This window comes from Haliotis rubra, unplaced genomic scaffold (assembly GCF_003918875.1).
Source record: "Haliotis rubra isolate DU_JTF1 unplaced genomic scaffold, ASM391887v1 Scf734, whole genome shotgun sequence".
Classification (NCBI taxonomy): Eukaryota; Metazoa; Mollusca; class Gastropoda; order Lepetellida; family Haliotidae; genus Haliotis; species Haliotis rubra.
The window spans coordinates 33951-59596 of record NW_025767451.1 but is presented as its reverse complement, the minus strand read 5'-3'; the positions used below and the strand labels follow the sequence as shown (position 1 = coordinate 59596).

Here is a 25646-nt window from a genome sequence, read left to right as displayed (position 1 = left end):
GTATTATTCATGTGATGAAATTATTTGTTTGGTATTTTTTCTGTTTAAAATGTTTTGTCCTATCGACTCTGTTTTATAGATATAGGGTATTTATTCACGCTTATATTGTCAGTTGGCGATGTGCGCGTAACTACATGTTACAATCGCAGAGGAACAACGAATCGCAACATCATCATGTAGAAACTATTTATTTCAATCAACATGAGTGGGACACAAAGTGCAAGACAAAACTGGATGATTTTTTTTAAGTTCTTTCTTGACTGATTTGGAGGTAGTAAATTATTTTACCAAAATGGACTTATGGTACCTGCAAGGGGAATATTTTAAACAATTTTCAATACTGTGTTACTATACCATAAAATTGATTTATTGTAGATCTGGTGTATTTATTCTGTACCACTGTAACTGAAGACCTTTTTAAGGAGAACATATTATCAGATTAACATAACATGATTCACACTACAGCAAACAATTAACCTAAATAAATAACGAACACCTGGAGTGCAGTTAATAAAAATTTATTCTGAAATGGTGTCTTAAAAGTCCAATAACAATAGACACATTCACAATAGCTTCCAACTGTTACACTGATGAATAACAATACAATTTTCAGAGGATGCAAATTGAAAATATATTGGGTCAATATTTATGTTGATAGAAATATCTTTTTAGATTAGTCCGACATGAATGGCAACAATTACAGCTAGATCAATTTATAATTTATCATATTTTTCTCCCCTTACACATTATCATAATCTCTTACCTATGAATGATTTTTTTTTCTGATTCCCAACTAACTCTTTTCATCAATTATTAATTAAACAGCAGCAAATGATTTACATCTACAACTATGCCATTATGAAAGACCTTTCTATTTTTCAGCTAAATCCATCAATGTGTATGTATTACAGCTGTCTGTTACAGCTGTCTCTTTTTTCATCCATCATTTACACAACACAAAAGCACCAAACAATTTCATTTACATTCATGTCTGTCAATGTTGTGCTGTTTGGGCAAGGTACATCACAAAACCTGGGAAGCTATTCAACAAATAAAAAAGTTCCTGCTAATCAGTGCCAATGTTTGAAATGATGGAATACTGTAAAATGTTCAATCAATTTTTATCATCATACATGAATTTACAAACTCCAAACTTTTCAAGTTCAAGTTTTCTGTTCAACTTTTCTATTTTGTCATCCCTTTCCTTGAGTGCCTCTCCTGTTCATGTAATTTCATTTGTCTATTTCACCACACGTTCTTCTTACCGAGTCACTTTCTCAGTTCGATACTTAAAAGCAATGTCATTATTTAGCGTTGACAGAATTTCTAGTAACGATATAGATATGTAGTTGTCACAGACAAAACTCAATGTCTTGTTTATTGACACCTATGTGTCAGCCTGCCCGTCTGCTAATGACAATATTCAATACACAACTTCGATCGCTGACCACATGCAATTTGAACTTAACACCTATCAGGCTATACACCATGAACAAAACGCATTGATTTATGGCCTGAGTTCGGTCTCTGTCACATTATGTAATTACACAGACAGGCAGGTGTGATACTTGTACACATGACATGTTATGATGTCTGTTGATTGCAAAATGTTATACACAAAAAATGAGCATGTATTTACAAAACCCAACATCTCTATATATACACACACAATTATCCATGGGGGCATCTGCAAATGAACCAGCCGTTACACTTGAGTGCACACCCACCCGCTCTGACTGGGTTCGGTATCCCGGTTGTTTCGTTTCTTGGGAAGTAAACCCAAGAACAAAATATTGCACTTTTGATTTGCGATTGTACGCTTATAATTTTGTTTATATGTTTTTTCATAACCAGCAATGTATATTATATGTCATGAATAAGTGATAATTGTGTTTTAATTATGTTTGATTTTTTGGTTGCATGTGACCTTTATAAGATTCATGTTTCGGTTTGAAGTGTTCATTTTGTCGGTCTGTGTTGAATTCAGCAGTACCTTAAGTACATGAAGCAAAATATTTAATTAAGAACTTTAATTACTTAAAACTGATAACATGAACTAACTAGAAACCGCACAGTGATATATTTTGAAAGCCTATCAACCAACTGTATTATCGTCTATAAACTTGTACAGTGAAGATGCATAGGAGGGTAACGTTTAACTCTCGTGTAAAGAAACGAATATTCTATGTTAGGAATTATACACCACTTGAAAGCTTATTTATCAAATATTTCATATGTTGTCAAGTTTTACCAAGAAATTGCGAAATGAAGGAATAGTGTGGCTTTATGTTCCATGTTTTCTGCGAAGGAGCAAAATCGGCGATGCGCTTTTAACATTTGAAAGAATTTATATGGTCATTATTCAAATTGGCAGTGAATTCTAGTTTGTAAGAATAAGAAGAAGTATTTTGCTCATTTTAGTACTTGAACTATACTCACAGTAATCAAAAACGAGAAAAAAGGAGCCCGCGACAACATTTCTATCAACCAAAGCCCGAACGTACAGCGCACTATATCCGGGTTGCACTGTATGAGATCATCCACGGTGTGGTTGGTACCTTTCTTAGACCATCGCCTTTCACTCGTGCCTCATAATCCGTACCTTCAGTTTGAACGAAGTATTCCGTTTCATGTTTTCCAAAGTCAGTTAATGCAGTAATGACTCCAGAACCTCTGTCATCAGTTCTTACAGAATCACCAATTTGATAATGGGGAAAGTCATGTTTGTTCACAAACTCATCCATGCAATGTAAACTCGCGACGACGTCATCAATGAAATGTTAACGTTTAAATAGGATTAGCATAGCGTGTATGGAGTTTTGAGAAAGTGGTTCGTGGATTGACGTAATTTGCATACTTATCAGATTTGGATACCACGTTTATCAGATTGCTGTATTTATTTCGATAACACCCTCCATTAGATGATAAATTTCGTTATTGAGTGAGGGATGGAGCCCACCTTTGACCGGGTGTAAGAATGTAGCAGGGCGTGGAGTCATCCCACAGATGACATCCTCACCTTGTCAACTTGCTGACGGGGTTAACCTCTTTGGTCATGTGGACAAGGCGTCCGACTCTGCATTAGAAGGTCCGCGGTTCGAATCCCAGCACGGGACTCGGAAATTTTATGGTCGCTGCATTGGCGCCCAACGTGCAGTTGAGCACTTTCATATCAAATTTGAGCAAAATAAGTCTCAGCACTCCAATTTTGCGGCTCGGGACGTGCCTTCTGTTGACAGGGGTATGTAGCAGGGCGTGGAGTCATCCAACAGATGACATCCTTACCTTGTCAGCTTTAGTCATGTGGACAAGGCGTCCGACTCCGCATTAGAAGGTCCGCGGTTCGAATCCCAGCACGGGACTCGGAAATTTTATGGCCGCTGCAAGAACCTTAGAGTCAACTTTGTGTGCAGACTCTTTCTGTGTTGCCACACCCCCTAGTGTTCAGCACACAACCCTGTGCACTTTAAAGAACCCACGAATCCGTTGGCATATGACCAGATGGTGGCCACATGAATACGTGCAAACACCTAGTTTCAGGCACAGCAACGTGCAGTAAACGTGGACAAAGTACTGTGACTATGTGTCACAGTAGGTTCCCAGTCCACCCAGCGGTGAATGGGTACCTCGTTAGGATGAAAAGCAGCAATAACTTGGTGCGCCTAGTGGCTGCAAGAGTTGTATGATCCCCGGGGAGTTGAGATTGATAATACGATGTGCCGTTGAGATTGACATCCAATGATCGAGGGGAAAAATACCAGCGCCCTGAGCATGTACTAGTTGTGTGGATATGTACGCTACATAAATATCCTGTTACAATTTATAAAAAAATAAAATAAAACAAACATACAGAACGCATCACGGTCCGCTACCTTGCCAATTCTAACGTCTTTCTCTTGCCATGGCCTTCCCGATCACCAGATCTAAACCCGATAGAACTCCTATGAGATTAACTCGATCAACGTGTACGTCAACGTCAAAGCACGCCTCAGACACTTCCTCAACTGGCCATCGCATTGCAAAAGAGTGATGAAGAATTCCGCAGTGACTTCGTCGACCAATCCTGTCTTTGCCGAGACGGTGCCGAGCAGTAACTGCTGCCAATGGTGGCCATACAAAGTACTGAATTTGACGCCATCCTCTGGATTCAAGTAAACAGAAACACAACAATAAGGCTGCTCTTGTGTTGGGGAACTCTTTTCTATAGACGTGTGAAGTTTCACCCTTTTACCATTGAAATTACATGAAATAATTGTTCTTAAACTAACGCAATAAATTCTTCTAAAGATGGCTTATGCGTTTCTTGTTTTGAAGAATATAAGTTGGCATCGTTTACGCCAACAGCCAGTCAACGGAGCATTGGGTTACAGCAATGACGCGGTGATACACAGAGATCAGCGTGGTGATTACCATGGTAATACCTCATGAATAATACGGGGGACAACAGCATAACGGCACAAAGCGACATGTTAGATTCCTGTGCATATCAAAGCCTCGTAGGGTAGGGTTTGAGTATTCATCAATTATAACCTTGGACCCCGCCTCGGACGCTCTGTCCCCACCTCTACAATAGTATTCTAAACTAACGGGCAAAAGAAACGATACCAAGACGAAATCACTGATGCCCATACCCCTGTTAATGGGACACCTGCACTTTACGGGTCCCTGCCTTCGGGACCCTAACCCTAGAGTAAATTCACTTTCTTTTTTCACAATGGTGGTTTGTCGTTTTGTTTCTTTTGCCCGTTAGTTTAGTTGCCCTGTGGCTGCTGCCTTACTGTGAGAGCAGATATGTCGCTATGGGGCTGGAGTAAAGGTCATGTAAGGTGATGGAAGGCCTTGTCAGTCCAGAGACACGGCATCGATCTGTATAATACATCAGGGTCGCACGCTATGGTTTTTAAAAATGTTTTTAAGCTTAGAACATCTGAACTGCAAGTAATGTCTACAATATACTGAGCACGATCTCTGATTACAGACAGTGGCGCCGGGAAAACACTGCAAACAGGGACTCTTTAGGAAGGTAAGTGTCTAGCCTTGTACGGGTAGGCTATATGCACTGTGGTGCTGGCATCTTCGTATTGCTGAAATAAGACACAGCATCGGGAATACAGGCTATTGCAACCTTCGGCGACCTTGGTCGGAAGTGACGTCACAACTGAACGCCTCGTCAATGGGGTAGCATAGATGTGATGTGTAAACTGTTAAACATGAGTTTCAAAACGTTCGGTGTTTCTAGCCTCTACTAAGCATAAAACCGTTTTCCGCCCGTATATTCTCGACTACGCATCCGTCTTAGCAATGCGATATCGCTAATAGGCCATGAGCCAGAAGCTGAAAATTGACATATTGGTACCACTCAGAGGGACCAAGAGTTTTAGTGTTTTTTTAATATTCCGTTATGTCTCTACATATCCAAAATGTATGGTGGCCATGTTGGTTTGGTAGCTGAAACTCAGAACGAGGCTAAATCCAAGATGGCCGCCAAAAAAACAAAATGTTAAAAAAATGTCAATTCCAAGCTTTAATCGTGAGTAAAGTTCAGCAAAAAGGGTGGAAATGAGAAAAGGGTGATGTGGTAAAATAGTGCTAACATGATTAAAAAGATTAAATTAATATCTAGTTGTGTTATATGATTCCTTTAAATCATATTTCTTCCTGATTTTGTAAGAGTCAAAATTGTAAGTTCAAAGAACTTTTTCGAAAATTCATCATTTCATTTATTCTGAAGGCATTTTTTATATTTCAAAGAGTGAGAGCACCTTCAAGTTCCTTACATTGGTTAGTGATAGTCACTGTTCCGCATCATAAACATCAGCTGCATCATTAGTGTCACTCTTCGCCATGTCATGGTCCTCGCATACCATGTTGTCACAAGTTCCGACATGTCACAGTGCATTTCAGTCCATTGGTAAGGCACTGACAACTTTACAGACTGTTGTGCACTTGCAAGAAATGAACTCAAGAACAGCATCTGGAACAAGAGGTCCTGTCATCCAGCAAATCTCAGTGCGACCATTTTCTTCCACCCATCCATAAGGTCTGAAATTGATTGTATATGAGAAGCGGTGGCTGAACATGGGTACTATGTTGCATACTGACTGCCAGAAGCGGTGCTGAACATGGGTACTATGTTGCATACTGACTGCCAGAAGCGGTGCTGAACATGGGTACTATGTTGCATACTGACTGCCAGAAGCGGTGGCTGAACATGGGTACTATGTTGCATACTGACTGCCAGAAGCGGTGGCTGAACATGGGTACTATGTTGCATACTGACTGCCAGAAGCGGGGCTGAACATGGGTACTATGTTGCATACTGACTGCCAGAAGCGGTGGCTGAACATGGGTACTATGTTGCATACTGACTGCCAGAAGCGGTGGCTGAACATGGGTACTATGTTGCATACTGACTGCCAGAAGCGGTGGCTGAACATGGGTACTATGTTGCATACTGACTGCCAGAAGCGGTGGCTGAACATGGGTACTATGTTGCATACTGACTGCCAGAAGCGGTGGCTGAACATGGGTACTATGTTGCATACTGACTGCCAGAAGCGGGGCTGAACATGGGTACTATGTTGCATACTGACTGCCAGAAGCGGTGGCTGAACATGGGTACTATGTTGCATACTGACTGCCAGAAGCGGTGCTGAACATGGGTACTATGTTGCATACTGACTGCCAGAAGCGGTGGCTGAACATGGGTACTATGTTGCATACTGACTGCCAGAAGCGGTGGCTGAACATGGGTACTATGTTGCATACTGACTGCCAGAAGCGGTGGCTGAACATGGGTACTATGTTGCATACTGACTGCCAGAAGCGGTGGCTGAACATGGGTACTATGTTGCATACTGACTGCCAGAAGCGGTGGCTGAACATGTTGGGTACTATGTTGCATACTGACTGCCAGAAGCGGTGGCTGAACATGGGTACTGTTGCATGTTGCATACTGAACATGGGTACTATGTTGCATACTGACCGCCAGAAGCGGTGGCTGAACATGGGTACTATGTTGCATGGGTGCTGAACATGGGTATGTTGCATACTGACTGCCAGGAAGCGGTGGCTGACCATACATGGGTACTATGTTGCATACTGACTGCCAGAAGCAGTGGCTGAACATGGGTACTATGTTGCATACTGACTGCCAGAAGCGGTGGCTGAACATGGGTACTATGTTGCATACTGACTGCCGGAAGCGGTGGCTGAACATGGGTACTATGTTGCATACTGACTGCCGGAAGCGATGCTGAACATGGGTACTATGTTGCATACTGACTGCCAGAAGCGGTGGCTGAACATGGGTACTATGTTGCATACTGACTGCCAGAAGCGGTGGCTGACCATACATGGGTACTATGTTGCATACTGACTGCCAGAAGCGGTGGCTGCACATGGGTACTATGTTGCATACTGACTGCCGGAAGCGGTGGCTGAACATGGGTACTATGTTGCATACTGACTGCCGGAAGCGGTGGCTGAACATGGGTACTATGTTGCATACTGACTGCCGGAAGCGGTGCTGAACATGGGTACTATGTTGCATACTGACTGCCGGAAGCGGTGGCTGAACATGGGTACTATGTTGCATACTGACTGCCAGAAGCGGTGCTGAACATGGGTACTATGTTGCATACTGACTGCCTCACGTGTTTTCGTCCTGCTGAATAACTTTCAGGTATCATTTAAAATACAAAATATCAAAATAGACCATCACGGTATTTATTACACGAGTTCTAGGCGTTATCTGACACGATAGAATTCATAATGAGACTTATTGAGATTGTGGTAGTCTGTGTCTACATCGGTATACCATTGGCGCTGTTCGTGGCGTAAACCACGTTAGATTGTGGTAGTCCGTGTCTACATCGGTATACCATTGGCGCTGTTCGTGGCGTAAACCACGTTAGATTGTGGTAGTCCGTGTCTACATCGGTATACCATTGGCGCTGTTCGTGGCGTGAACCACGTTAGATTGAGGTAGTCCGTGTCTACATCGGTATACCGTTGGCGCTGTTCGTGGCGTAAACCACGTTAGATTGTGGTAGTCCGTGTTTACATCGGTATACCATTGGCGCTGTTCGTGGCGTAAACCACGTTAGATTGTGGTAGTCCGTGTCTACATCGGTATACCATTGGCGCTGTTCGTGGCGTAAACCACGTTAGATTGTGGTAGTCTGTGTCTACATCGGTATACCACTGGCGCTGTTCGTGGCGTAAACCACGTTAGATTGTGGTAGTCTGTGTCTACATCGGTATACCACTGGCGCTGTTCGTGGCGTAAACCACGTTAGATTGTGGTAGTCCGTGTCTACATCGGTATACCGTTGGCGCTGTTCGTGGCGTAAACCACGTTAGATTGTGGTAGTCCGTGTCTACATCGGTATACCGTTGGCGCTGTTCGTGGCGTAAACCACGTTAGATTGTGGTAGTCTGTGTCTACATCGGTATACCGTTGGCGCTGTTCGTGGCGTAAACCACGTTAGATTGTGGTAGTCTGTGTCTACATCGGTATACCGTTGGCGCTGTTCGTGGCGTAAACCACGTTAGATTGTGGTAGTCTGTGTCTACATCGGTATACCAAACTGGCGATGTTCGTTGGCGGCGTAAACCACGTTAGATTGTGGTAGTCTGTGTCTACATCGGTATACCCGTTGGCGCTGTTCGTGGCGTAAACCACGTTAGATTGTGGTAGTCTGTGTCTACATCGGTATACCGTTGGCGCTGTTCGTGGCGTAAACCACGTTAGATTGTGGTAGTCTGTGTCTACATCGGTATACCACTGGCGCTGTTCGTGGCGTAAACCACGTTAGATTGTGGTAGTCTGTGTCTACATCGGTATACCGTTGGCGCTGTTCGTGGCGTAAACCACGTTAGATTGTGGTAGTCTGTGTCTACATCGGTATACCACTGGCGCTGTTCGTGGCGTAAACCACGTTAGATTGTGGTAGTCCGTGTCTACATCGGTATACCACTGGCGCTGTTCGTGGCGTAAACCACGTTAGATTGTGGTAGTCCGTGTCTACATCGGTATACCATTGGCGCTGTTCGTGGCGTAAACCACGTTAGATTGTGGTAGTCTGTGTCTACATCGGTATACCGTTGGCGCTGTTCGTGGCGTAAACCACGTTAGATTGTGGTAGTCTGTGTCTACATCGGTATACCATTGGCGCTGTTCGTGGCGTAAACCACGTTAGATTGTGGTAGTCCGTGTCTACATCGGTATACCATTGGCGCTGTTCGTGGCGTAAACCACGTTAGATTGTGGTAGTCTGTGTCTACATCGGTATACCACTGGCGCTGTTCGTGGCGTAAACCACGTTAGATTGTGGTAGTCCGTGTCTACATCGGTATACCACTGGCGCTGTTCGTGGCGTAAACCACGTTAGATTGTGGTAGTCCGTGTCTACATCGGTATACCATTGGGCGCTGTTCGTGGCGTAAACCACGTTAGATTGTGGTAGTCTGTGTCTACATCGGTATACCACTGGCGCTGTTCGTGGCGTAAACCACGTTAGATTGTGGTAGTCTGTGTCTACATCGGTATACCACTGGCGCTGTTCGTGGCGTAAACCACGTTAGATTGTGGTAGTCTGTGTCTACATCGGTATACCACTGGCGCTGTTCGTGGCGTAAACCACGTTAGATTGTGGTAGTCTGTGTCTACATCGGTATACCGTTGGCGCTGTTCGTGGCGTAAACCACGTTAGATCACATACACAAAGACACTGGTTTAATAATATAAACCATGCATTACTCAGATGGCTGTAATGTATACTCAGATTAACACTCAGGTTTATTATTCCTATTCTATGCACTCACTCACTCATTCACTCACTCACTTGGAATCAGAAACGTGTTTCACGCGATATAGAATTCAGATCAGGTTGCGTGTTAATTCCACGAAAAACAACCCATCACACTCTCGGATATTGTCGAGGTGATGTGAGCGATATACCCGTCCAGGCGCCTGTCACATATCTAAGTGCTTCCACCCGGTCCATCGAGAAGCAGATAACCTTGACAATCTCAACAGTGAGAAGAGTATGTATTTACTACTCCAAGTGCTGTCAAGTAGACTGACACACGCGAATACATGCACTGTTTACTTACCAGGGGTGTAGGTGCAGATAAGTGGGGAATCTGCGGGCTAGACTGGGACAGGCTCTTACAGAACACATCATGTAGCTATCCTCCTGCACTACAAATCTCAAGTCTGGATCATTAGACGATATAAACGTACTGAGTCTATATCAGCAGATGATATGAACAGTCCGAACCTATATCATCAGATAATAGGAATATCCCGAGTCTATATCATCAGATAATATGAACATCCCGAGTCTATATCATCAGATGATATGAACATCCCGGGTCTATATCATCAGATGATATGAACATCCCGGGTCTATATCATCAGATGATATGAACATCCCGAGTCTATATCATCAGATGATATGAACATCCCGAGTCTATATCATCAGATAATATGAACATCCCGAGTCTATATCATCAGATGATATGAACATCCCGAGTCTATATCATCAGACGATATGAACATCCCGAGTCTATATCATCAGAACATCCCGAGTCTATATCATCAGATAATATGAACATCCCGAGTCTATATCATCAGATGATATGAACATCCCGGTCTATATCATCAGATAATATGAACATCCCGAGTCTATATCATCAGATAATATGAACATCCCGGTCTATATCATCAGATAATATGAACATCCCGAGTCTATATCATCAGATGATATGTACATCCCGGTCTATATCATCAGATAATATGAACATCCTGGTCTATATCATCAGATGATATGAACATCCCGGTCTATATCATCAGATAATATGAACATCCCGAGTCTATATCATCAGATAATATGAACATCCCGAGTCTATATCATCAGATGATATGAACATCCCGAGTCTGTATCATCAGATGATAGGAACATCCCGAGTCCATATCATCAAATGATAGGAACAGCCCGAGCCTATATCATCAGATCATAGGAACATCCCGAGTCTATATCATCAGATCATAGGAACATCCCGAGTCTATATCATCAGACGATATGAACATCCCGATTCTGTATCATCAGACGATAGAAACATCCCAAGTCTATATCATCAGACGATATGCACATCCCGAATCCATATCATCAGACGATATGAACATCCCGAGTTTATATCATCAGATCATAGGAACATCCCAAGTCTATATCATTAGATGAGTATGAACATCCCGAGTCTATATCATCAGACGATATGAACATCCCGAGTCTATATCATCAGATGATAGGAACATCCCGAGTCTATATCATCAGATGATATGCACATCCCGAGTCTATATCATCAGACGATATGAACATCCCGAGTCTATATCATCAGATCATAGGAACATCCCGAGTCTGTATCATCAGACGATATGAACATCCCGAGTCTATATCATCAGACCATAGGAACATCCCGAGTCTGTATCATCAGACGATATGAACATCCCGATCTGTATCATCAGACGATATGGAACATCCCGAGTCTATATCATCAGATCATAGGAACATCCCGAGTCTGTATCATCAGATCATAGGAGCATCCCGAGTCTATATCATCAGACGATATGAACATCCCGAGTCTGTATCGTCAGTTGATATACACTTCCTGAGTCTGTAGTAGTAGTGGTGGTAGTGGTATCTGCTGTGACTGTCTCAAAACGCGCTTTAACCTAAACAGACACATTATGTTCAGAAACCTTTATATCTCGTGTCCTATTCCCAGTCTACGATGGAGGTGTGGTAGCTTGAGATGTTGTATTGGTGGAAGGTAGTCGAACTGGATGCTGGATGTCAATGGCAACCCTGTTACAGTTGCACGAAAATCATATAGTGTCGGTCGATGTGCAGTGGTGAAGGTGTGATAACACGCCGATATAAACCCACCTCTCAACATTATAGATCGAATATATGCTAAATGGGAAGTAAAATCACCCACAAGAACTCGTCATTAAGCGGTGTGCACACTTTGTAGATAGATTTGCAAACCCAAGACGAAATCTTGTTATGCGTCGCGAAGTACGATGTTAACCATTTTTCAGGTTTTAGTAAAGAATTATCGGCTCAAGAAGTATCACACCTTGAAGGTCTCTGTAATACATTACAGTATTACAGTTACATGAATGGGGCCTGTCTTCTTGGGTCAGGTGGATACTCGACGTAGAGTCGAACCACAAGCACATCACTCAATAAAACGATGCATTCCTCATGTTACAAAGATACAAATACAGCGATACTAGTATTGTTTTACAACTATATTTCGACCGTCAGGCATGTTTTGGTTTTTTTTAATATAATTCAAAAAACCATGTACAGTAGACTGTGTAATCGGAGTACATGCTTACTGCTGCGTCAGGTGAAGTTTTCATCCGCCTGATGAAGCAGTAAGTTCAGCACTAACTCCTAAACGCTGTGTTCCTCATACTGCGGAAGGCGACATCCATCTCCCCTATGTGAATCTCTAGTGTCATTCAGAAACAACCAAAACAGAGTGTGTACTGAATGTTGTGTTTGTATCGACAGGTTTCGCAGTGTCTTTTATATCGGGGGGTGCCTGGTTCACACCTACCTGTCGGATTAGACAGAATGTCGGATTAGACAGGGTCTGCTGTAATAAAACATGAAGCCATATCCTACATGCACCACAAGCAACTCCGTCAGATTTTCATTACCTGTGTACCTTCCCTCCCTACCGGTAGATACCCCTCCCCCTACAGACACACTCTCCCTCCCCAATCCCCGAAACTCCAGTCTCCCCTTCCTGTAAACCCTCGGTCAAGAGGCGTCCAATATATCATGTTCTGAGTTAATTTTCGGGACAGGTTATGTGGTTTGCCCTGCTGCGCGTCGCCCATAAACGACGTTGTGCCGTACGAGCGGCCTGCTCAAGTCTAGCAGTGTGGGACGACGGGGAATACACACTTCCTCTACTTCACATCTCAACGTCCCGAATCATGATGCATTTTATCAGGTGATTAGCGATGAAACCGATGTTTGGCTCGCGGTCCCTGTCTGTCAGCCGGCGTCACTCATGTATATCTGATCTTCTCATTGGCTAGATGTTGGGAGGGTGGGCTAGCATTATAAACCTCCCTCTAGGCGTATCTATGACATGGAAGTCTCCGTATTACAAAAATAGCCTATGGAAGAAGCCTGAGCGGGTCAACTCAGTGTGCCGATTGCATTGCAGACGGTTATTTGATTCGAAAGCTAGTAGAGTTAGCTTACTCGTTACTCGCGGGGCTCCTTTGTGCGAACACGGCGTACATATTTACAAGTATTCGCCGATGCCTTCGAGTATGCCTGTGAGATGAGCGGTTGTGGGACGTGATATCAACTCGGATGATGATGAAGTTGGAGTTTAAAACCAACAAGCAAGGACTGGCCGGCTACTAGCGTATGTATGAACTGTCGTCTGCTTGTGCCTCATTTCCCTGTTTACCTTCTGGTCCGGCGTCCCGAGAAGCGGCACCCAGAAGCTTCCCGTGGGGATGGGACTTGTGTCAGGAGGGGGAAGCGACCCTAGTGAAGCCCCGGGGAGGAGTCGGCAACAACAACAACATCAACAACGACCCCGTGCCCGAGTAAAACAGGCCATTGAGGAGGATGCATGTTTGGGACTTGTGTCTGCTGGCGATGTGTATCCAGACGAGTCACTGTATTTTCTCCCCTGGGGTGCCAGAGTTCTGCGACCAGGCCAGGAATCACTGCTTCTCTCGAATAGGCTGTCAGATGGCACTGAACAACTTCATGATCGGGTGTAGCGACGTCATCAAAGGGACTGTTGACACATGTACCACTGACTGTAAGCACGCACTCATCTCGCTCCTCTCCACGGAAGATCGGTCCGGAATCGCCTTCGTCAATTGTAACTGCAGTGACGACGAGTTTTGTGAGACTCAGAAGCGTCGAGTTGAGATCTGCGCTAAGGATGTGATGGAATTTATGAACAACATGAAGGACAATGCTGTCGTGAGTTGCGGACTGGCAATGTGGATCTGTGAGGCTGACACGTCGTGTTTGGCAGCGTTGCAGTATTACATCCGCCACTGTGCCAAGCTGGTCAATGGAGAGAGCTGCAGCGCCCGGTGTAACAACAGTTTGGACATTCTGTACCGCCAGACTAGCTCCAAGATGTTGCAGACCTGTGAATGTGATGGCACTGAGGACTACAACTGCCAGACTCTGAAGGACAACACTGAGAGACTATGTTTCAACAAGCAGCCCAGAGTTGCTTACACGGTATCAGGCAAGAGTGAAGTGACTTCTTCTGGTAGTACCAGCTTCAGGTCCAACTCAGGTATTCTATTCCTTGTTGTGAATACATCCTTGCTCTTCTACCGGGACGTGTTTCTCTTATTACGGGACGCTTTGCTTAATCCCCAGTGATAACACCCGCTTCTCAGCAGGGTAATAACGGCATCATATAAGTCGGTGCCTATCTTATCCAACAGAGATAGAACAAGGTTATATGAAATGAAGGAACGAGACCCGGCTGTTTATTCGGGGAGGATGTCTTGACATGGAATGCGGAAACACCATGCTATACTACGTTCCGTGTTGCGAGCTCGCCGGCAGCGAGAGAGAATCTGTATTGGAGAATCTCCCACGGGAACTGGAAGGGAGATCTACGGATGCGTCAATGTGTTCTTCCATCTGGGTGTCTGCGTCTGTGACAAGCAGGTGTTTCAGCTCTAATGGGGAGCAAGTGCGCGAGTTTTTCTATCTGAATATGATTCTTGGGGTTGCCGGCCATACGTCAATAAGAAGATGTACCATCTACGGTATTTCCAGTACATACTTGATACACACGAACGTGTACATCAAAACGTGATCTCCTTTGAAGGTTTTGACCCGTGAACGCAACATGAATATGAGTGGTGTGTAGACGGTGGACAGTGTCGGGCCCAAACCTAATGCCACGGGTGTATTCCATTTACTGAGCAACATGCTGTGTTTGTTTCCATACTGAACGAGCGTGTGTGAATGTTGACGAACATATGACTTGGAAACGTCATGCAGCCAGCTTCCACGTGGACTTGATTTCCTGAGAAATGTAATATTTCACGATTTCGTACTATAATCGGGAGACGATAAAGGAACAGGTGTTTCCAGGAACACTGCTGGGCCAATGGATGTGTCCTGCTTACCCGTTCGTTGTTCCCGTGTTCTTAGAAACCTGAAACCAGTTATCTGACAAGCATCTCTTGACCGTTATGTTCAACAAACCGTGCTGCCTTTTGAAGAACTTCAAACGACTAGGAGGAAGAGTCCCGGTCTCTTCTAACACAGATCATTTCTTCACTGAGGGGGACAGCATTCCCCCGTCAGGTTCTGTGGCTGCCTATGTACGTCAGAGGACAGAGGACATATGGGGACATCTACATTCCATCTGGTACAGAATAGACTCTCGTCCTCACATGTCCTCTGTAGACGACGTCGTTGACAGCGTTTCCTACAACATCTACGACGGTATGCCGCATCTCAACTTGCACATCTCGACTGTGTTAAGATTGGAACGTTCATATGCACACTGCAGTCTGTCCAAACATATCTTTGTGTTGATGCCTCAGCTCCTCATGCCAGACAGCTATGGGTTTGTATTTCATCTTCCGTTATCTGTGTCAGATTTCGTTTCTCATCAGGAGATTGCTCTATTACTGTATCATCTGCGCGATCAATATCAGAAGGGAATAGTATTGAAATTGTATGTATGAACATCGGCAAGTGCTAATATCAGGATATAGACTTCATATATGATATATGTTTACCGTGGATAGGCATTATTCAACTAGTTGTTTAATTCTGTCGATAATTCAAAGATATTTGTCTCAAATAAAATCCTTTCAAAAGAAAAGGTGAATGGTGCGCTTGAACTTCCGGTCAAACTTACAAATGTTATCAAAACAGCACCATTCAATAACTTTGTTTGTTTCATTTTGGTCACCATCAAATGTGTATGTATACTTTCCTCTGATCGGAATGTTATTTTACAAGGGCAGTTCCATCCAAGGAGTATATTATTCCATACCATAGATATCCCTTTGCATATAATTACCACTGGTCAAACGTAATTATCACAATATTCTTATGATTACAAGCATCACATATAGTTTAGTAGTTTTGCTTGAGATGAAACGTAGTGAAAACATGGCACCACTACCTAGATCTATAGTCTGTTTGCAGTGAAAACGTACGATTAATTTCACTTCAAACAAGAATGTAAATCGAATAAAGTGAAATTAAGATTGCGAATCCTCATAATTTTACCTTGCCAACTGAACATTTAAATATCAGAATTTTATTTAACTTAGGATAAAAGTTGTTTAACAAACGATCTTAGTTTCAAATCGTTATTATTGGTTTGTATTACAAGGGTGTGTGCACATTAAATGAAACACCGAGAACAAGTAGAGTTGGTCTAAGTTAACGCTCATCACGTACCACACGTGCATTTCTTTCAGTGTTCCAACAACTGCACTTACCCCCTTGCAATACAAACCAATAATAGCGATTTGAATCTATGATCGTTGTTAAACAACTTTTTATCCTAAGTTGAATAAAATTCTGAGATTCAAATGTTCAATTGGCAAGGTAAAATTATGAGGATTCGCAATCTTAATTTCACCTTATTTGATTTACTTTCTTGTTTAAAGTGAAATTCATCGGTATGTTGTCACTGCGAACAGACTGTAACGAAACTGAAAATATCCACACATCTACAACGCTGGGGACATGGCACTTTCTTGTCGCATTCTCAATCATTTGGCATCGGCTTAAACGTCGCAAAAATATTGCACCAAGACATAGGTAACAAATATAGGGATGGCAATCAGTATGTGGCGATACCTGCACCCTACTGAATCTACGCTATAAGTATATGATGTGATTGGTTAGGAGTTTCTGCAGAGCCTATGAAGAGCCGCTGATAAGTCCAACGTATCTAGATGGGATAAAATACCTCTTGGACCTCTTTCACATTATTTTGAGGCAATAAGAGGTGTGTGGGGGGTTGAGGTTGGGAGGGGGGTGACAACCATTATTGGCATGAGTATATAATGCTACTTATCCTTCTATCCATTGTCACAACTACGACAGTAAACTGTTCATCAGCCTCTGAGAAGTGAATATTGCAGCCCGGCAAATAAAACCTGATTTATTTTGATGTTTGACACGGGGGTTTCCTCTCACAATCAAAATCTTTATAAAAGTTTGGAAAAGTTTGTAAGAAAATAGATAATACGATTAAGTCGTTTTTACAAGTTTTCCAAAGCTGTATAGTTTTGTTTTGTCTCTCATACATGTGTTTACAACGGTCTGTCAAGGTTTAGCTGATGGACGGGGTTCAGGTGTACGGGTGTCGGGGTATGTATGGGATGGGTGCGATAGCAATGACAGATGACTCCTGTCGTGAATTTGAAATATTTATGTTACTTTCAACAGAAAATTATGAATGATGGGTCTTACTTTGTATCTTTATGTTTCTACGTGTATGCAGCTCACGTTTTTGTATCACACGAAGATATATGTCAAAGATATAGATGAAGGGTTACACCAACCACTAACGTTTAAACTATACATTATGAAGTTATTCAGAGTTTTAGAAATGTTGAGGGCAACATAAATTGTAACCGTATTAACTAGTCAACTGATATGGGACGGCAGTGTTGTATGTAAGATTATATATATTTATATGAAATTTAATTTCAGTTTATTCTAATTCAACACACGAAATATTAGCCATTATATTAATTTCGTGCTGAAAACCATTTCGATAGTGATGTGAAATGTGGTTAGAGTTCGTTTGTTGACCCAGATAAGATCAACAAAAACATGGCGAGATCAGTGAACCAGCTGCCCCGCTAGTATCGCTGTCTATTTAAACATTTAACACCTTTCAGTGTCTTGATTGAATCCTCCCAGGGTTAATCCCGCGCTGATCATGTGCACAGACCGATCCCAGCTTGAAGAAAGAGTATACCATATAGCCGACCCTCCCGTGAGCCGCTAGACACCAGGGGACACACGTTTCGTGGACGCGAGGGTTGCAAACATTTAACTTGTCTAAACGGTTTGACCAGGTTCAAAGACTATGTAAAGATTAGTGGTAACACAAGCAGCACATGACCAATTGGACAGATATATGCGCGAACACGATCTCATGTTTGGCTAGACGTACACGCTGTGGATAAGAGACATGGAATTTTTCGTATATAAATTTCCTCTTACATGGAGGCGTGTGGACCTTCCTCTCCCTGACAAGGTATACAGAGTTCCGTCATCAACCAACTTAGTCCGGGTTATCACAAAGGGGATGTGGCGGAAAATAGGGACAATTTATGAGATGAAGAAATTTTAATTTTGATATATATGTCAGAAAAGCTGATGGACGAGCTGGAGGTGGAGGAAGTGGCAGTGTTGGGTTACTGGTGACTTTTTTGCCAATTAGGATATTTGTATCAACATAAACCCACGTAATGTTTCTTGGGTTATCGCTGTGTTCATCGGCTGGTTAATTATCTGACTTTCTCATTTTATTCCTCCGATAAATGCTGATAGTTTCACGCACTTAGATACTTAAGTCTCCTTTGAGCGTGTCGGCTTTTAATTTCACATAGGAAGTCTTTTGGGATTGTTTCTCTCGCATACGGGAAGTAACAGCAAGAAATATACAGTAAAGTCTCTAACATATGACATAAACAAACCTATATATCGACAATTCAGCAGCTTTGTATTTTTGAAGTCTCAAATCCTATTGAATATTATATGCTGGCGTGTTAAAAATGAAATATATGTAGTACCTTAAATTTAAGCCAGTTTTCTAAAATGTGAAAATAATAATATCGCTTAGAAAAAAGAAAGTTTCATGAACCTAAAAGCACAACTATCAGTTTAACATTAGCAGATGAAACATTTAGGTGTAATTGGTGAAACATGAAAAAGAATCATCCTTCCAAACACTAAAGGACATTTCGTAAGTATAGACAGTCTTTAGTAGAAATTATCATATGAATCAAATGCATATGTACAGGATGCATGGCGAACTGTACGCACTGCTGTAATATGGTAACACTGTACACAGCCTAGTGGGACCTGCCAGGGCAATCTGGGTGTTACAAGGCTGTCAGAGTCATACCACGCCATATCAGGTGGCACAGCAGGTTGGCCAGTTGGGTCATAAAATGCGAGCCAGTGTCGCTCAAATCAAGAGTGGGAGGGGTCAGATATAAACAGGTGTACTTTAGGCAGGAGGGGCCAGTTATGAACGGGTGTGCATTAGTCGGGGTGGGGCCAGTTATGAACGGGTGTGCATAAGACGGGGTGGAACCAGCTATGGACGGGTGTGCATTAGGCGAGGTGGGGCCAGCTATGGACGGGTGTGCATTACGCGGGGTGGGGCCAGCTATGGACGGGTGTGCATTAGGCGGGGTGGGGCCAGCTATGGACGGGTGTGCATTAGGCGGGGTGGGGCCAGCTATTGACGGGTGTGCATTAGGCGGGGTGGGGCCAGCTATGGACGGGTGTGCATTAGGCGGGGTGGGGCCAGCTATGGACGGGTGTGCATTAGGCGGGGTGGAGCCAGCTATGGACGGGTGTGCATTAGGCGGGGTGGGGCCAGCTATGGACGGGTGTGCATTAGGCGGGGTGGGGCCAGCTATGGACGGGTGCATTAGGCGGGGGTGGGGCCAGCTATGGACGGGTGTGCATTAGGCGGGGTGGGGCAAGCTATGGACGGGTGTGCATTAGGCGGGGTGGGGCCAGCTATGGACGGGTGTGCATTAGGCGGGGTGGGGCCAGCTATGGAAGGGTGTGCATTACGCGGGGTGGGGCCAGCTATGGACGGGTGCATTAGGCGGGGTGGGGCCAGCTATGGACGGGTGTGCATTACGCGGGGTGGGGCCAGCTATGGACGGGTGTGCATTAGGCGAGTTGAGGATTCGATAGGGTGTTATATGTGTTTTTTTAATTTCATCTTTTGATTGAAAAACGAATATGTTTAGATTATTTTCTTTTGTTTCTGTTTGTCTGGCTATATTCCTGGATAAATGCAGCTAGATAGTTGTGATGCACTTCTCAGAAAGGTGAAGTGTCCCCTGTTCCTTCCATACAACTCGTTAAACTGTCTCGGCATAACAGATTAACTGAAGCACTATAGATGAATCGGATGGCCCTTCACTTGTTTGAGTAGTATATTCCATTGATATGATGTCAAGTTATGCTATATAGAGACTGCCCTGTGAACATATATCGTCACTCCTGGATGTTTCAAAGTCATTGGCAGCTCTTGTGTTACATTATCACGCCTCTGAATACCTCTTGCATAAGCCGATACTCAACTACACGTGTATATCTGTTGGCAGTACCCCCAAGGAGGGTGTAAGCAGTTTCCTAGCGCCAACATAGCGTTTTGTAATTTTAAGACAATCATTCGTTCTTTAAATATTTCATCAACGTAAGTGCTTTTTCGTGTAGCAGTGTTGAGAATGAACGTTTTTGTCTGATTGGAGTTCCAGGTTTGCAGTTGCAATGGAAGACGTTTAAGCTACATTAGATTGTTACAGCTCTACGTACTCCCCCTCCGCTAGGCGGTGATTGCACACCTGGGGAGACTTAGCGCCGATAACTCTCAGCAAGGGCCGGGGTTACTCTGGGGCGCTCTGGGCTTTCCTCGTGTTGTAATGACGTGAAACAGTGTGTATCTCATGCGGACGTCGACACAACACGCCCGTATCAAAAGCGTAGTGACAGAACTGGAGATTCGGGTTACAGAGGGGAAGAAGTTGGGGGTGTTGGGGTAAACTCAGCCCCTATCTCAGACCTTCATCAGCCTGACACTATGGAAAGGATATGGCAGTTGATTATCGTGAGACCTCGTGGTCGTCGACTTGGGATGAGGAAAGTGAGCGGCCCCTTGTGGAACGACCGTCTTATATTGATAATAAATGCGTAGTTTGATACTGTCGACTTTGCGATCTTGTCTTATCGCTTGTATATGCTTAGAAGTTGTGATCGCATCGGCGTCGTCGACGGCCTTCTAACAACATCTGCCGCTAATGGTGTATTCGACTATTGAGTAAACTCTCGCCCGAACCTGGAGTCAGAGGTGTGTATACTGCTACCCACTGTGTATCATGTCTGCCCCTGTGGTTTACGTAATACATGTATGTACAGGGGGTGAAGCTTGTAGAGGGGAACGGTTCTGTGTTACCATCAGCCGGCTATTGACTGCTATACACTCAAAGGGGCTTACAGAATCCTGCCCCACCCCGTCATCCTTGTAACTATACCGCCACCTCTTCCCCAGGCCTGGCCCCTGCCTTGCCCAACCTATACCCTATACCCGTCTTCGTTCCTACTCTCTCTCTCTCTCTCTCTATCTTCGTCTCTCCTACCTTAACCTGACGGGACCCATTCTGCTGAACCGACCACACCCTCTCCCTGTCCCTACCGTCAATATCCCTCCTACAGGTCTCCAACTCAGATTTACAATACAACAGCGTGCCATTAACTGCAAAAAAACCATAAACATCATAAACGCATCTCATTGACTGTTCAGTAATCTCTGCCTTGAAGTCACGTGGGTGCACAGGGGTATATCACATGTTATATCATTGGCCTCATGTCATTACAGTCCTCCTTGTGTTATAATCCCACTCTGGTGATAATGTCATGTATATTCCTTGTTATAACGCCAGTGACGGTTTATTTCATAGCAAACGTTTCAGTTCCATGCTTATGATGTCATGTTTGTCAATCAAATCAGAAATTGATTTGAACTGTATATTATCCTGAAGTTGTATTCTATGGAGTAAACATCACTTGGTTGCTGGGGTCACATGTCTACAGTGCAGCATACCAAGTGGGGAACGTTCATCTCTATAAGCTGTCAAGAAAAACCTCAAATATTTGATATTCTGATAAGCACATTATCGTATGTCAAGTACCGTTGGAAGATATTGGCGGAATTTGTAAACACTGCGCATGCCTGTTAAATGATGCGCAAAGGATGCCCCTCCTGGTTTAGCATTAAATTTACGCTTTCATTTCATTGAAAGAATCTCTCATTACATCGATAAATGTATCGGTTGATGACTTGACGGATGTACATAGCTGGTAATGGTTAATTAGGAAATAAGTTACAATGCGATAACAAATACATGCCACCTTGCTATGTTATACCGTTCACTACGTCCCCACAGTTATCTGCCACCTGACATATTTAGAGTGCTTTGCAAATAACACTACATATTGATGTAGAGAAACAACCAGTAGCTTATGCCTGGGCGCCAAGGGAGGTAATAAAACGGGATTACCAGCGGGTTTATGATCCGAAACCTTCCTCGGGTCACGCTACTGTCAGCTATCTGCCCCAGGGATTGGTCTTGATGTCTACATTAGTACTTGCCGATTGTTTTCATACATTACATTACATTAAGTTTAAATTTGTATTTGATATTTAAAGCGGTTATTTTTTAATTAGATAACAATATGTACAATATGTGTTCCAGTTATGTCGAGGGCTACTCTAGATATCGAATATAGTTTAATTAGAGAGAAAAAAATAGAAACTGATATATTCTTGTTCGAAATGAATTTTATTGTCAAGAATAGAAATACCCAATTTAATTGTCTTCAACCATAATAAATAAATCGCCTGGTTTTCCTTTGACATGAGAAGAATATTTGAACATTCCGTATCAACAGTCGGAATATTTCGGTTGATTCCGTCATACTGAAATTTTCGAAAGTGTTTGCGAGTGCTGCTTGCACTGAACGTGTCATGTCTTCTAGCATTCAGAATTCCGCAATTCCTTGAATAAACACCATGAATAAACATCACGTTGCGCGTCCAAAGGTGATTTAAGGTTTATATGTTCATACAACTTACAACACATGAATACCACACGAGAAAAATTGTTTTTATATTTGTTTACGATGTTGGAAATAGAGATCTGTGTAGAGATGTGCTCTGAGTGTTTATCAAGGAATTACGTGAAAACTGAAATCCATGGGATATGCAGTTCTCTTATGAATATCACCACCTTGTATTAGTTTATTTATTTGGTTAAAGGCAATCAGTTTTATATGGTAGTAATGTACCGTTAATTCATAGGGTGTACCTGGTCATCACTGTAGTGCACATGCGCAGTTCATCACGAGGCTGCAAAGTATACGAGAATATGATTTCAGAAATTTGCCATGGACAAAATCATGTAATTTAAAATGGATCATGTCTGTGAAATTAGAAAAGGTGTGCCATGAACATGAACTATGGTTGTTTTAATTTGTTTTCGAAGTAATTTTGTAAAAAGTTATCTTTGTGATAGGAGCATTTCCTGGTAGAAATGAATAGAAACTGGGCATGTATATATAACCATTTTTTGCTTCATTTATTTTATTGTTTATTTGTTTATGTGATTATTTCGTTGTTACAATATGAGATATGGTGTGAGAGTTCATGAAATACACTCAGTATGTTGCATATTGCATTTGTCTGTGATATACGTGTGTTGACGGGGGATGGTAGGGTGTACATTTCACATCAGGGGAGGCGAAACAATATCACTGCAACTGTATATATCAGGCACACACCAGCGTGCGCTGTTCATTACTCAGGCCATTTGGTCGGTGTACACAAAACGTCATGATAATAACGAAAAATGAAAAATACATGATCAGAAATTGGCAGTTATTATTTATAATGTATAAGTTTTCATTTATTCTCACTACGAATTTATCATTTCCTTTTTTAACGAATAAAATTCTGACACCAGTGATTTTGATCTAAAATAATTGCAATCATGAACTTGCACCTGAGTGGGACCGATATGTCCCTTACACTACTAACAGCAGGGGACGCAACTCCCGGTATGTATTGTTGCTGTTTTGTCATCATGAGTGTGCTGTTGTAGGGATGTGTAACGCACCTTGTCTGTCAGTCAGGACTTACATATGGACACCTGACATGACGATGTTTTCCAGTGATTAGACACACCTGAAAGGATCCCAATTCGTTGTCTTACACTGTTTGTAACTGTGTGATCTTATGTAAGGCATACAATGCTGATATCAAAACGAGAATTTTACTTTTCTTTGATGTTATTAAATGACTGTTGTATTAATTATGTTTTTGTATGAAAGGTCACGTGGTTCTATTTACTTGTCATTGATGGTTAAGAAAGGTCACTTGACTATATAATGTATTATCTATTTAATGTTTACATAGGCTTGTTCTTTGTGCCTGGAGTACGTATAAAGATATTGTATTGCAAACAAATGTCAATAGCAGAATATTGCAAATTAATTGTTTATTCTACTGGAGTGCATATGACCTCTATTTGAGAACCCTTTTTATGCAAACAATAACCTGTCCAGATTTACGAGGTTTTGTTATACAGTCTTGTTCTGTTGTAGTTTGACAGCAGATTGTGTTTGACAGTGTACGCTGTGGTAACAAACCGTGTGTCATCGGGACAGGTTCATTGTTTGTTTAAATGCCTCCAGTACGGGAGTACTGTACTTTTCTGACCGTGATTGTAATAAGGGCTGCGGCTCAAACCACATCTGCCACCCATCTACAGTCGTTACATGGTCCTAATGGCTGGCTGAAATAAATGAATATACACGATACACGAGAGTTATGTAAACGGGTCGCACCCGTACGCCGCACAACCACATGTGTACCACCAGCAAGTGTGATTATTGCCAGTGCGGATTCAGAGGCGGGTTAAGGTGGGGCGACTTGAGTCAGCTGGATGAGAGTGTGCTCAACTCCACCCACACGTCACTCACTCAAATCTGTGTACCATATGGGTAAACTTGTGAAGTGTACAGGGTCGCATTTGAGGTATTGAATGTACATATTGGAATGAAATATAATTTATTTTTGGCAACTATATAAATAATTTGGCACATGAAATAATGTATTTGTTGAAACAAGACGTATATGGCTGTGCTGATTTGTTCAGTGTTGTTGGTTGTAAATATCGCAGCCGTTTCTTGTAACACGAGCAGTGAATAAATATGTGAACACTCCCAATGTAGTTTTGTCTTCCTTGAGTGTTTATTGATGTAATTGGAAACAAATCTATAATTCATATTTTTATATCAGTCTATGATGTGTTTTAACACGCACCATTTGCATTTGTGCCAATACACATTCTCACCCCATACATACATCATACTACACATATTCCCACATCGTGTATATACTCAGACATCACTTATTCTCACACTAAACCTATTCTCAGACATCACTTATTCTCACACTAAACCTATTCTCAAGCAACACTTATTTTCACACTAAACATATTCTCAGACAACACTTCTTCTCGCACTAAACCTTATTCTCAGACAACACTTATTGTCACACTAAACCTATTCTCAAACAACCCTTATTCTCACACTAAACCTATTCTCAGACAACACTTATTCTCACACTAAAATTATTCTCAAACAACACTTATTCTCACACTAAACCTATTGTCAGACAACACTTATTCTCACACTAAACCTATTCCCAGACACTTATTCTCACACTAAACTTATTCTAAGACAACACTTATTCTCACACTAAAC

General features: G+C 42.6%; 2 protein-coding genes across 2 annotated transcripts; one reads left to right on the top strand and one right to left on the bottom strand.

The window, feature by feature from the left end:
* The first annotated feature begins 13216 nt into the window (after positions 1 to 13216).
* LOC124259719 (growth arrest-specific protein 1-like) lies at positions 13217 to 15559 on the top strand. The gene has a single exon (XM_046693905.1). The coding sequence runs from the start codon at positions 13674 to 13676 to the stop codon at positions 14454 to 14456; it is 783 nt and encodes a 260-aa protein (XP_046549861.1). The 5' UTR covers positions 13217 to 13673; the 3' UTR covers positions 14457 to 15559.
* A 3621-nt stretch (positions 15560 to 19180) lies between these two features.
* Positions 19181 to 19738, bottom strand: LOC124259720 (vegetative cell wall protein gp1-like). The gene has a single exon (XM_046693906.1). It carries the CDS (start codon positions 19736 to 19738, stop codon positions 19181 to 19183), a length of 558 nt encoding a protein of 185 aa, XP_046549862.1.
* Between the last annotated feature and the right edge of the window lie 5908 nt (positions 19739 to 25646).